This window comes from Biomphalaria glabrata, chromosome 2 (genome assembly GCF_947242115.1).
Source record: "Biomphalaria glabrata chromosome 2, xgBioGlab47.1, whole genome shotgun sequence".
Lineage (NCBI taxonomy): Eukaryota > Metazoa > Mollusca > Gastropoda > Planorbidae > Biomphalaria > Biomphalaria glabrata.
The window spans coordinates 62653238-62668582 of NC_074712.1; the positions used below are offsets into that span (position 1 = coordinate 62653238).

General features: G+C 36.4%; 1 protein-coding gene across 1 annotated transcript in view; it reads right to left on the reverse strand.

The window, feature by feature from the left end:
• Window positions 1–6204: 6204 nt before the first annotated feature.
• Window positions 6205–15345, reverse strand: part of LOC106065555 (U3 small nucleolar RNA-associated protein 6 homolog) — a 165016-nt gene continuing 155875 nt past the window's right edge. Inside the window, exons 19-21 of the mRNA XM_056021843.1 lie at window positions 8825–8891; window positions 8579–8651; window positions 6205–6438 (exon numbers count right to left, since the gene is read on the reverse strand). Of these exons, the coding sequence (XP_055877818.1) occupies window positions 6287–6438; window positions 8579–8651; window positions 8825–8891 (292 nt within the window). The 3' untranslated portion in view covers window positions 6205–6286. The remainder of the gene's footprint in view (window positions 6439–8578; window positions 8652–8824; window positions 8892–15345) is intronic.

A 15345-nucleotide genomic window follows, 5' to 3' on the forward strand; every position in this document is an offset into this window, starting at 1 on the left:
TGTCAAATAATGTTCTAATGTAAACTTATCTTCTGTCTCTGTTAGCTTTTTTTTTTTTATTCAGATGTGACATCACCTAATAAATGTCAAATAATGTTCTAATGTAAAATTACCTTCTGTCTCTGTTAGCTCACTTCACAGATATGGATACAAATGTAACATCACCTGTTTCAATGTCATATTATATTATCTTTCAAATAAATAATGATACACTTTATTCTATTTCCACCTCGCCAGCTATAACTTTTAAATTTAATTTGTTTGTTGCTTTTGTTTAACTAATAGAAGTTCGAACCAAAACTTTCCAATCACTCGCTCCAAGTTGATGTCAGCTGTTAAACCTGGACTTAAATAAGCAAAATATAAAAATCCTTTGTTTAAAAAAACAAACAAACAAAGCTTATCTAAAGGAGAACTCTGCCCTTAAAACAACAAGTATCAACAATTTACAAGTTATTTCCCTTGTTAGATATCAAACAAAATAATTAATTATCAATAATTAATTGACTAATTGCATATTTTGTTTATTGATTCATGTTTTGTTAGGTTTAATAAACAATTGCTTTTAGTATCAACTTGATCAGAGAATGCATGAGGGAGAAACAGGGTTATCAATTTTTAAGGGGATCAAACACAACAATATCTGTCAATACTGAAGGATTAGTTTCCCTTGTTGGTATCAAACAAAATAATTTGTTTTTTCTCATGTCTTGTCTATGCCAGTGAATAATTGTGTGAAGTTTCAACTTGGTCCTAGAATCAGTGTGGGAGTTAAAGATAATCTACTTCCACATTAAAGATAATCTACTTCCACATTAAAGATAATCTACTTCCACATCACATTAAAGATAATCTACTTCCACATTAAAGATAATCTACTTCCACATCACATTAAAGATAATCTACTTCCACATTAAAGATAATCTACTTCCACATTAAAGATAATCTACTTCCACATAAAAGATAATCTACTTCCACATCACATTAAAGATAATCTACTTCCACATTAAAGATAATCTACTTCCACATTAAAGATAATCTACTTCCACATTAAAGATAATCTACTTCCACATCACATTAAAGATAATCTACTTCCACATTAAAGATAATCTACTTCCACATTAAAGATAATCTACTTCCACATTAAAGATAATCTACTTCCACATTAAAGATAATCTACTTCCACATTAAAGATAATCTACTTCCACATTAAAGATAATCTACTTCCACATTAAAGATAATCTACTTCCACATTAAAGATAATCTACTTCCACATTAAAGATAATCTACTTCCACATTAAAGATAATCTACTTCCACATTAAAGATAATCTACTTCCACATTAAAGATAATCTACTTCCACATTAAAGATAATCTACTTCCACATTAAAGATAATCTACTTCCACATTAAAGATAATCTACTTCCACATTAAAGATAATCTACTTCCACATTAAATATAATCTACTTCCACATTAAAGATAATCTACTTCCACATTAAAGATAATCTACTTCCACATTAAAGATAATCTACTTCCACATTAAAGATAATCTACTTCCACATTAAAGATAATCTACTTCCACATTAAAGATAATCTACTTCCACATTAAAGATAATCTACTTCCACATTAAAGATAATCTACTTCCACATTAAAGATAATCTACTTCCACATTAAAGATAATCTACTTCCACATTAAAGATAATCTACTTCCACATTAAAGATAATCTACTTCCACATTAAAGATAATCTACTTCCACATTAAAGATAATCTACTTCCACATTAAAGATAATCTACTTCCACATTAAAGATAATCTACTTCCACATTAAAGATATTCCTAGTCCAAACCTCCCGCAGGACGACGGGGAATGGCAGCTGGCATGGTATGAACCCTGGAACATTGAGCTGAATGAACGACAGTCAAGGACAATAACGCAAGACCAGGCAGCCATTTTAACCTAATGTCTGAAATAGTTGGGGGGGGGGGGGGGGAATGAGCTGTGGCGACAATTGCCATCCATTTTCCCTGAAGAGATGGTGGTGGGATCTATTTTTCTTTGTCAAAAAGGATTTTATAATTAAAATACATTTTCTGCTTTGGATAGTTTCAACATCTTTCTATCAATGTGTACACCAAATATAAGGGTGGTGGGGCTGTACCAGTTTTATAAATTCTATATGACTTTACCCCCCCCCCTTTGTATTATTCTTATTTGACTGTTTGGGCCTGGTGGAGACATTTTCACAAGCTTCTCGCACCTTGTTTTAAAATGTGACTGTAAGGCTCTAACACAACATTTATTGTATCCACTACCAGGTTTTAAAATTTACAAACTCATTTATTTTTCTTACATTTTCTTATATCATTTAGTAAGAAAATGTACATTTTTCAGAATAAAAAAAAACAATTTTAAGCTGAGTGGTTAAGTGTTTGTTTCCCAAACCTAGGGTCCTCGATTGGAATACCAGTGAAGACAGAGATTTTCAATTTTTAAAGCGCCCCTGAGATCACCCAACTCTAATGAGTACCTGACTTTAGTTGGGGAAAATAAAGGCGGTTGGTCATTGTGCTGGCCACATGACACCCTGCTCGTTAACTGTTGGCCATTTAACCTTAACATCATCTGCACTATAGATCACAAGGTCTGAAAAGGCGAACTTTATTTTTACATAGTTAAAAATGAAATCAGTAATGGAACACTGAGTCTATGAGTATATTAGAGCAGTGGTTCTCAAACTGTGGTCCAAAGACTTCCCCCCCCCCCCCCCCCCGGGTGCATGAGACATCTGTAGAGGTCTGCAGAAAAATGAAAATTGTATACAATTAAAATAACGTCTTTGCTAAAATCCAGTTTATCCTATCTGATAATATTAATAATAATCAACTCGCCCTTCACTGCAGTTCGATATGTCTATTACAAACTATTCTATGATGACCTAGTCCAAAGAATATAAAAAATTCCAGTTGGATATTCCCGACTGGATATTGAACCCTTTTGCTTATGGACCAACTCAGATCCAAAACACAGTCCACAATAATAGAGTAGCAGCTTTATTGAAATATTCAAAGTTGAGGAACTTGAACTAAAGTTTAAATAAAGATAACATAAAGTTTGGTTACAAAAACAAATCCCAACTTTACACTAATTGTCATGGATTATTGTACAGTAGTTCTACAGTTTCATGTTTGGTCCAATGTGGATTCATTGCCGAATGAACCTCATCACAAATAAAAGTAACGGACTAGAAATTTGTGCTTGTTGATATTTGTGCTTGTTGATATTTGTGATTGTTGATATTTGTGAATGTTGATATTTGTGAATGTTGATATTTGTGCTTGTTCATATTTGTGCTTGTTGATATTTGTGATTGTTGATATTTGTGCTTGTTGATTTTTGTGCATGTTGATATTTGTGCTTGTTCATATTTGTGAATGTTGATATTTGTGCTTGTTGATATTTGTGCTTGTTCATATTTGTGAATGTTGATATTTGTGCTTGTTGATATTTGTGCTTGTTGCTTACATTAACCTCATTCATGTCATTAATTTTTAAATTTTATTTTAAACAAAAAATAATCTCAATAAGCACTCCTTCAGTAACATGTTGATTTTTTTATTTACCTTATATATAATAAACATTTAAGTAGCTATTTCACTAAATAAACAGGTCCCCTGGTCGAATAAGTTTGAGAGCCATTGCATTAGAGTGAATCTGTATAGATAGGACACAGGCCACTATAATACAGTTCAGTTTGTTTGACTTAGATTGATTCATGAATTAGCCACATAGGAAATACAAACTGTGTCAGCCTAGTTGTGATTCAATTGTTGCTCTAGTCTGAAAGGGGAAATACTCTTCTATTTTTAAGCTGATTAATGAGTTTAATGTAAGGCATTAAACAAAGGAGATGGTATTTATGTTAAATATAATTTAAAATAAGAGATATATCTAACAAACGGATTTTACTACATACAAAATATATAGACGCAATTAATGTTTCAAGGAAGTTTATGTAATATTGCATATATTATATTATATTTATTCTGATATAATATACAGATCGATATATCCGGTTACTTTCTTACAGTAAAGATTCAACAGGGGCGGGAACCAAATATCATTCACTTTCTATAGCGAAATATGTTTCAGATACTTAGTGATGGGAACTATACTAGGTTTTTTAGTTAAACTAAAACTAAGTTTGAACTAAAAAAAAAGTAATTAAACTTTTAGTTAATCACAAATTGAAAAAATTAGTTAAACTAAACTAAGAAACTTTAGTTAAACTTTTACTAACTATTTTGACCTTTTTTAAGGACGAAACAGTCAAACATAAAAAATATAAAGCACAACCAATCTCTGTAGCAAAATGTAAGTAACATTTTTTTTGCACATGAAAAAATATTTAATTAGTGATTCTATTAAGATCTACATTTATCCCAATAAGACATGTCTTATTGGGATAAATGTAGATCTTAATAGAATCACTAGATTAGACTAGAATGATACTATTATAGAAAGAAATTAGAAGTCATTGTCCAAGTTCTATATAAGTTACCTTTAGAAGTAATGATAAAACTGCATGTTGACTCTAACTAACTCTAGATTCTAGAATATTCTGGATCTAATATCTTCTACAAACGAAATGATCAGAAATATAATCTGGATCTAGAATAGATCTGGCTACTAGACCTAGATCAAATAATTAATATTTTAATATAAAAATAATCTAAGAAATACTAGTTACTACTACACTACTACTACTAGATCTAAAATCTAGATAAAGTGTACTGTAGTAGATATCTTAGTAACTCTAGATCTAGAAATTTTAGATTATTATAATTATGATTTTAACTAGATATAGATATTTAGATCTATATACTCCAGTAGATAATATCTAATAGATCTAGATAGTATAATTATAATAGAAGTAGATGTAGATCTAGTCTAGATTTAGTTAATTTAGTATTAGATCTAGTATAGTGATGACTATTATTAGTATTATAGTCATTATAGATCTATCACCAATGCATCTTTATCTTAGGTCTTAGTATACTATAGGCCTAATAAGTAATCTAGATGATAGATCTAATCTAGACTCTAATTCTAGAATAGTAGAATCTCTAAACTAAAAGATCTAGTCTAATAAAGTAAAGTAATATAGATTTCAATTATTAGATCTATATTATTGACTTATAATTTTAAATTTACATTTAGATCTAAGACTAAGACTACTAAGAGTTAGACTCTACTTAAGACTAAGAGACTAAAATAATTAAATATAGACTATTATGACTATAGATCTAATAGTAGTAATAGACTAATACTAATAGACTAGACGTCATTAGACTCTAACTCTAGATCTAGTAAAAAGTTTTAAAATAAAAAGAGTCGACGTTTCTTTTAGATCTATAGTAAAGCAAACTTCTTTGCCTGCAGTTATACAGGAACACACTGGTGTTTAATAAAAAGCAGCAAAATGTAGATCTATAGAAGCAAGGAATTATCAGGATTTATCAAGCAGCGAAACTTGCTAGAAATATAATGAACACGTTTATTTTTCTCGCCTTTCAAATACCATGAATTGGCGGGAATAGCGACCATTATAGGGTAATGGTCAAAAGGCTTTCTAGTGACCTGTGCACCCTCTAGTTATTTCTCCTCTCTATTATTTATTATATATATTCTCCAAATTACATAGATCTAAATATTTATTGGTATGTTAAAAAAGTTTGTAAAATTTGTAATTAAACTTTTTAGTTTGTAACTAAAAAAAAAAAATTAAACTAGGATTTTAACTAAACTTTTTTTTTTAAATTAAACTTTGGCCTTAACTAATTTATTTTTAGTTAAACTAAAAGTTAGCAACTTTTTAGTTAACTTTTGCCCATCACTACAGATACTGAATATTTCGGGTACCCAAAGGTCCACTGGTACCTGTTATTTTAGCACTCATCTAGCAAGGGAAGTAAGTCAGTTACACACACTGAGCTGTGAATAATTCTTCAGGGTACGAGAATTTCTTTTATTGAAGTCATAACAGTTAATTGTTAACTCTTTCTCTCCATAATTATTCACCACATTCTAGTGGAATCAACGTTGGTATTGTCAGTTAGGAGAGAAAGAGTTAAACCATCACAGTTTGAACTAATGCAGCTCTCAACAAACACATTTAAAGACCGTGAGATTGAAGACAGTCACAGAAAATTACAACATTTATTTCAATAGACCAGCTGTTTTTAGACAGATGTAACTCCCAGACCACCAGGTCAACACCAGGGCATCTAGAGGACAAGTCCTGACAGCACATGTTTCCTGATAAAAGCGTCCCTTTGCTCGGGGTCAAGGGCAGTCAGGGCCCTCTGGTAAATGTCGCCAGACTTGGCGCTGTCTTTGCCTGAGTGTGTCTCCCAGTAGAGGTAGTTGAGCCACAAATCTGAAACACAAAAGTGATAATAACAATGATGATAACATTATAATATTATAAAATGATAGGGAACAATATCATAAAGTGTATTCAATTCAAAACTATAATATGATACAGAAGAATCTTTAAAAAAGGATAAAAACCTGTTGACATTCATTTGTTTTCCATTTTTTTGTTGCAAAAAAAAAAACAACACTATTAATATTGATAAACATCATATATATATATATATATATATCAGTGTGGATTCAGGAGTGGTAGATCCACTACAGACATGATATCTTCTCTACGACTACTGCAGGAGAAATTCGGAGAGAGACAGACCCCTTTACATTGTTTTTGTTGATCTGACTAAAGCTTTTGACATGGTCAGCAGAAGTGGCCTTTTCAAACTCCTGAGGAAAATAGGTTGCCCTCCCAAACTACTGAAGTTAATTGAGTGTTTTCACGAGGAAACTAAATGTACTGTCAAATTCAATGGAGCCCGATCAGCACCTTTTGAGGTTTGCAGTGGTGTCAAGCAGGGGTGTGTGCTCGCACCTACTCTGTTTGGCATATTCTTCTCCTGTCTACTGCATTATGCGTACAGCGACATAAACGAAGGTGTGTTTCTCCATACAAGATCCTCTGGAAAACTAATGTATCAAGGCTGCAGGCAAAAACCAAGGTTAGGAAGCTACTCGTCAGGGAACTTCTGTATGCTGATGATGCAGCTATTGTGGCTGATTCTGATATTCAGCTACAGTCCCTGGTTGACAAACTATCTGCTGCTTGCCAGAAGTTCGGCTTAAACATCAGTCAAAGCAAGACTAAGATACTTGTCCAAAACACAAACACTGCACCTCAAGTAAGCATTAATGGCCAACCACTAGAAATTGTGGATCACTTTTGTTACCTTGGCTCCATCATATCCAACAATGCTCTACTGGATAAAGACATAAACAACAGGATAGCCAAGGCAATGGCCACCATGTCACTGTAGCAGAAAAGAGTCTGGGACAACATATTGCTGACTAGCAGTACTAAAGCCATAGTCTACCGGACCTGTGTGTTGAGCACCTTGCTGTACGGAAGTGAAACATGGTCAACCTACTCATGGCAGGAAAAAAAGCTTAATGTCTTCCACCTCCGATGCCTAAGGCGGATCCTTAAAATAAGATAAGATAACCAATGAGGAAGTGCTACAAAGAGCAGGATGCCAGGACATCCGCTCTGTTATCAGCAGCAGACGCCTTGGCTGGTTTGGCCACGTTCGTAGAATGCCAGTAGGTCGACTTCCACAGGACATCCTGTATGGCGAACTAATAGAAGGCAGGAGAGCCGCTGGTCGCCCACTTTTACGTTATACGGATGTATGCAAACGCGACATGAAGCTCTTCAAAATTGACACTGGCAACTGGGAAGAAGTGGCACTGGACAGATCCACATGGAGAGAGAGCATAAAGGAAGGGTCACAGATTGCAGATGTCATACACAACAGAAGCAGAAAGAAGGGTGAAAATGCAACGGCGCCTGCCGTTATGCCCAACCTGCGATCGCAGCGGTGTATCAAGGATTGGCCTCTTTAGTCACACAAGAAGTTGCAAAGGGAAAAGATCGTCTCTCGAGACGTAAAATGCTACAGGACATATATATATATACCGGTATATAATAATTATATAACTATCGCTTTTATATAGGGCTACTTTAGCAAGTATATATATATATATATATATATATATATATTAAGACATAGTCATCTAATTTGAAGATAAAAGAAGGGTGAAGTATTTCACAATACTAAACAAATCTAACTGTGACCTGCATATTTTGCCACATTTGATGCAGACAAAGCCATTGTAAGCTTTGCGTCCGTATTTATTTTCAGGATAAAAAAAGTTTTAAGATTTCTAGATTTCCTTGGACACTGTCACTCTTAATATGATGACCTAGCCTCATGTTACCCTGCGAATGCCAAGCTGTCCTTGCGAATGTAAAGTTACTCCTCTAGTGAATCTATCATCAACTGGTTTAACTCTTTCTCTCCGTAATTATTTACCACATTCTGGTGGAATCAACGCTGGCATCGTCCGTTAGGAGAGAAAGAGTTAAGTAATCCAAATTATGTAAATATTACATCAGAAACACTTGAATCTTTATGTTAATTTACCTGGCTCCTTATGACCAAAAGTAACCAAGCATTCCTCCATCGCGTTACGAATCAAGTCAACATTTGGAGACATCTGAAATGAAGTAATGTAGGCGTTAACAAAATGTAAAGATCTAAATAAAAAGATAACTCTCAAGGGCAATAACTTAGTTTTTTGTCTCAGTATTAAAGAATTTTCACGGTTATTTCCCTTAGATTAAAAAACCAAAGTATAATGACATATCTACATGTGATTAAATGTCTAACCTGGGAGTTCTCCATCTGAACGTAGAGCTTAAAGAAACTCAAACTGACGGGACGCAGCGACTTGAACCTGGACAAAGTCAAGACAACAGAATCATTGTGACATCAAGTTTGATAAAACACAAGTCTACATTAGTTATGCTATTCAAACCTAATGAACATCAATAACATTAGCATTGACACGCGCAGACCTTGATAGCAACTGATAGAATTCAATAAACTGGTTTACATTTGATGCACTTTCAACACGATGTGTATGTGTGTGTCACTGTGTGTGTGTGTGTGTGTATTTTATGAGTATGTGTTATGTGTGCATGTATGTAGGTGTGTATGAAAATAACTTATTTGACCTGGATTTCAAAACGAATTTGTTATTTCATTTAATGTTTCAGTCTTTAAAATGGTAAATTACAAAACAAATATTGTGGATGTAAAAGTTGTTGGTTTGATCAAAGGTCTGACTATACAACATACAGGACTGCCAATGACTATATATATATAGTTCGTCCATCGTGGTTCGATGACGACCACTTTGTCATCCAGGGGGCTGAGGGCTTTGCACTGGGGTTTTATGTCTCCTCGTGTGGCTGGTGAGACCTATGTGAGCCCGGAGTCGAAGATAATTACTTCCTAAGCCAAACCTCCCGCAGGACGACGGGGGATGGGAGCGGGCAGGGTTTGAACCCTCGACCATCGACAGATCTGATCGACAGTCCAGAGCGCAAACCGCACGACCAGTTGGTCATACAAGAGTCGATTAGGGATGCGGTGGTCTGAAGTCCTTCGAAGAGCGAGTCTGCAAAGCATCCATACAACCCTGATGCAGTCTCAGCTACGATGGGCAGGACCCGTCTGCAATAACTATACAACATACAGGACTGCCAATGACTATACAACACACAGGACTGCCAATGACTATACAACACACAGGACTGCCAATGACTATACAACACACAGGACTGCCGATGACTATACAACACACAGGACTGCCGATGACTATACAACATACTGGACTGGTATGAATATACAACATACAGGACTGCCAATGACTATACAACGCACAGTACTGCCAATGAATATACAACATACAGGACTGCCAATGAATATACAACGCACAGGACTGCCAATGAATATACAACACACAGGACTGCCAATGACTATACAACACACAGTACTGCCAATGACTATACAACACACAGGACTGCTAATGACTATACAACACACAGTACTGCTAATGACTATGCAACACACAGGACTGCCAATGACTATACAAGACACAGGACTGCCAATGACTATACAACACACAGTACTGCCAATCATTATACAACACACAGGACTGCCGATGACTATACAACACACAGGACTGGCAATGACTATACAACACACAGGACTGCCAATGACTATACAAAACATAGGACTGCCAATGACTATACAACACACAGGACTGCCAATGACTATACAACACACAGGACTGCCAATGACTATACAACACACAGGACTGCCAATGACTATACAACACACAGGACTGCCAATGACTATACAACACACAGGACTGCCAATGACTATACAACACACAGTACTGCCAATGAATATACAACACACAGTACTGCCAATGACTATACAATATACAGTACTGCCAATGAATATACAACACACAGTACTGCCAATGACTATACAACACACAGTACTGCCAATGAATATACAACACACAGGACTGCCGATGACTATACAACACACAGGACTGGCAATGACTATACAACACACAGGACTGCCAATGACTATACAACACACAGTACTGCCAATGAATATACAACACACAGGACTGCCAATGACTATACAACACACAGGACTGCCAATGACTATACAACACACAGGACTGCCAATGACTATACAACACACAGGACTGCCGATGACTATACAACACACAGGACTGCCGATGACTATACAACACACAGGACTGCCAATGACTATACAACACACAGTACTGCCAATGACTATACAACACACAGGACTGCCGATGACTATACAACACACAGGACTGCCGATGACTATACAACACACAGGACTGCCAATGACTATACAACACACAGTACTGCCAATGAATATACAACACACAGGACTGCCAATGACTATACAACACACAGTACTGCCAATGAATATACAACACACAGGACTGCCTATGAATATACAACACACAGGACTGCCGATGACTATACAACACACAGTACTGCCAATGAATATACAACACACAGTACTGCCAATGAATATACAACATACAGTACTGCCAATGACTATACAACACACAGTACTGCCAATGAATATACAACACACAGGACTGCCAATGACTATACAACACACAGTACTGCCAATGAATATACAACACACAGGACTGCCAATGAATATACAACACACAGGACTGCCGATGACTATACAACACACAGTACTGCCAATGAATATACAACACACAGTACTGCCAATGAATATACAACACACAGTACTGCCAATGACTATACAATATACAGTACTGCCAATGAATATACAACACACAGTACTGCCAATGACTATACAACACACAGTACTGCCAATGAATATACAACACACAGGACTGCCAATGACTATACAACACACAGTACTGCCAATGAATATACAACACACAGGACTGCCAATGACTATACAACACACAGTACTGCCAATGAATATACAACACACAGGACTGCCAATGAATATACAACACACAGTACTGCCAATGAATATACAACACACAGTACTGCCAATGAATATACAACACACAGGACTGCCAATGACTATACAACACACAGTACTGCCAATGAATATACAACACACAGGACTGCCAATGACTATACAACACACAGTACTGCCAATGACTATACAACACACAGGACTGCCGATGACTATACAACACACAGTACTGCCAATGAATATACAACACACAGGACTGCCAATGACTATACAACACACAGTACTGCCAATGAATATACAACACACAGTACTGCCAATGAATATACAACACACAGTACTGCCAATGAATATACAACACACAGGACTGCCAATGACTATACAACACACAGTACTGCCAATGAATATACAACACACAGGACTGCCAATGACTATACAACACACAGTACTGCCAATGACTATACAACACACAGGACTGCCGATGACTATACAACACACAGGACTGCCGATGACTATACAACACACAGGACTGCCAATGACTATACAACACACAAGACTGCGAATGACTATACAACACACAGGACTGCTAATGACTATACAACACACAGTACTGCTAATGACTATACAACACACAAGACTGCGAATGACTATACAACACACAGAACTGCCAATGACTATACAACACACAAGACTGCGAATGACTATACAACACACAGAACTGCCAATGACTATACAACACACAGGACTGCCAATGACTATACAACATACAGGACTGCCAATGACTATACAACACACAGAACTGCCAATGACTATACAACACACAGGACTGCCAATGACTATACAACACACAGTACTGCCAATGACTATACAACACACATGACTACACTTAAGTTTTGGTAAGAGGGTCAGGAGGTTCTAACATATCTTACGACCTCCGCAATCATTTAAGCAGTGTTTCCCAAACTGTGTTCCACTGAACCCTAGTGTTCCGTGAGGCCCGAAGAGGTGTTCCACGAACCAATGGAATCATTAAATAGTACGCCACTACGTTGATTAACCTCTCTGAAAAAAATAAGCCAGGTGTTTCGCTAGATTACTCAGAATGTGGCGAAAGTTTTGTTAAGAAACAAACATTGGGGAAACACTGATTTAAGAAATATTTATGTCAAGTTTCATAAAGATCAAAACCATGTTGATTTACATAAATAGCAGACATACGTCTGCCTGACAATGTGGTTGAATTAGGTTGAATATATTACACAGCTACCAGCATGGAGGCAATCCTAAAGGAATAGTCCTGGAGCGCAAAAAAATGAACACACTTCTTCGTAAGTGTCGTGCAAGTTGAGTCTAAGATTCTTGGAATTCTGAACTGATCAAACCTAGCTTCCGTCTGACTGTCTTAACAAACTTCTATCTAGGAAAGATCCAAGAAGATGTAAAATGTTTACATCTTTATTGCCGATAGCTCATATCCCAAGACGCTCAGGTTAGAAGCGAGGCCAAAGGTCGAGCACACTGGGGAAACTCCCCCATATTCCTTCTCTGTACCACAAAAGACGTGTACGTGTCTGTCATAAAAAAGACCCATTCAGGAACATGTTAGTTGGGGCTTTCTTCCAGTGCAATAGACTAGGTCTATATGAACATCAACGGAAGTTCTATTTTGCCTCCCTATGGGTCTAATCGTCCGACCGTGTCCGATAAGGCTGACAAGCATTGCCCGGAATGATGAACAAAAAAAGAAGCGGCAACAAGGTTAAAAACGCTGCAGTATCAAGTGTTTTTGAAATCCCCAACCTGCGACTGTGCATGTATGTCAAGGTCCGGTCACTCTTGTGACAAGAGAAGATGAAAGGCGAAATGATTGTCTCCCGTGACACATCACGCCTCAGAAATGACACAATTATAATGCTATAGGTCTGTGTCTCGGGTTTGACGAGAGAGTGAAAAATAGTTCAGCACACTTGGAACGCATTCAAATTTAATACGCGTAAAAAAATTGACGTCATAATTGGACTATTTTGTTGCCCACATCAGACTTCCGGTTCACAAATGTCAAAACAAACACTGTCCACCACCCTCCCTCCCCCTGCGCCAGAAGTTAGACAAACATCGGCAGGTCGTTTGTTTGTTCCACATCAGCTAGCCACTTAGTTCTGTTGGTCAGCTGTCACCTTTGTAGGCTGGGGGGGGGGGGAGGAGTTGTTGTTCCGTAAAGGTCAACGACCAGTTGACCTTTCCCTTCCCATATCACCGCAGAAGTTAAACAGCCCGAAAGTAGAGCCACAAGTAAGACAAGATTCAATTGTCAGTTTGAAACCAACAGACTGGAACCTGTTTGAAGTTTCCCAACTACCTAGAAGAAGATGATCGAGACTTTAAGGGCACTGCCCTCATCAGCTTTCAGCAACAGATTCTAGGACTTGAACATGATGGAACTATTGGAGTTACTGCAAGCCTGGTCTGGAACCCAAGTCAGGTTTCGAACCCAAGCCACCTTGTTAGCCAAACGGTTTACGACACAAAACTTTTTTTTTTTCAAAATCCTTTACGTAAACATTTCACAGTAAATTTTTCAGTTCTGCAGATTTTCTTTTTTTTTAATTTTTTTTTTCACGTCACGTAGATCTAGATGTAAATATACCATTTCATGAACACCGTGCTTATTTAGTCGTCAAGATGTTGTATACCATTTCGTGAAGGCGGGATGTTCAAATTAAACTGATCGGATCGGAACGTCTTTGAAAACAAAAGTTGCCCAGTGTCGGGATCGACCCACGACAATGGCGTAATTAGCCCAACAATATATCAACTTTGTTGACAGTTTCGGGAATTTCCAGACTTTCAACTAAATAATAACAATTCTTCAAGCGAAAGAAATAGTAAGAACAAGAATAATAATCTTTACTGTCCGTGAGGAAATTTGTCTTGCAATTTGTGCATTACCCCAAACAAAACATTAAAACTAATAATAAGTACAATGACTTTCCAAAGCTAAAACAATGCCCCATTCTGTCGTCACTTCCTGCATTCTGTACACGGGCTATACCAAAATGCAATCTGTTTAGAGATACCCACCCAAGATGAAATTAGCATTCAATTTTACTTAAAATGTGAGTACAAATTATACACTTCTAGTAGCACTGGAGCCACTATTCAACCTCAGTGGGCGTAGACGAAGTTATAGCATGATTCTGTGTGAAGTTATAGGCTGATTCTATGTGAAGTTATAGCCTGATTCTATGTGAAGTTATAGGTTGATTCTATGTGAAGTTATAGCCTGATTCTATGTGAAGTTATAGACTGATTCTATGTGAAGTTATAGACTGATTCTATGTGAAGTTATAGCCTGATTCTATGTGAAGTTATAGCCTGATTCTATGTGAAGTTACAGCCTGATTCTATGTGAAGTTATAGGCTGATTCTATGTGAAGTTATAGAATGATTCTATGTGAAGTTATAGCCTGATTCTATGTGAAGTTACAGCCTGATTCTATGTGAAGTTATAGACTGATTCTATGTGAAGTTATAGGCTGATTCTATGTGAAGTTATAGCCTGATTCTATGTGAAGTTATAGACTGATTCTATGTGAAGTTATAGACTGATTCTATGTGAAGTTATAGCCTGATTCTATGTGAAGTTATAGACTGATTCTATGTGAAGTTATAGCCTGATTCTATGTGAAGTTATAGACTGATTCTATGTGAAGTTATAGGCTGATTCTATGTGAAGTTATAGACTGATTCTATGTGAAGTTATAGCCTGATTCTATGTGAAGTTATAGACTGATTCTATGTGAAGTTATAGCCTGATTCTATGTGAA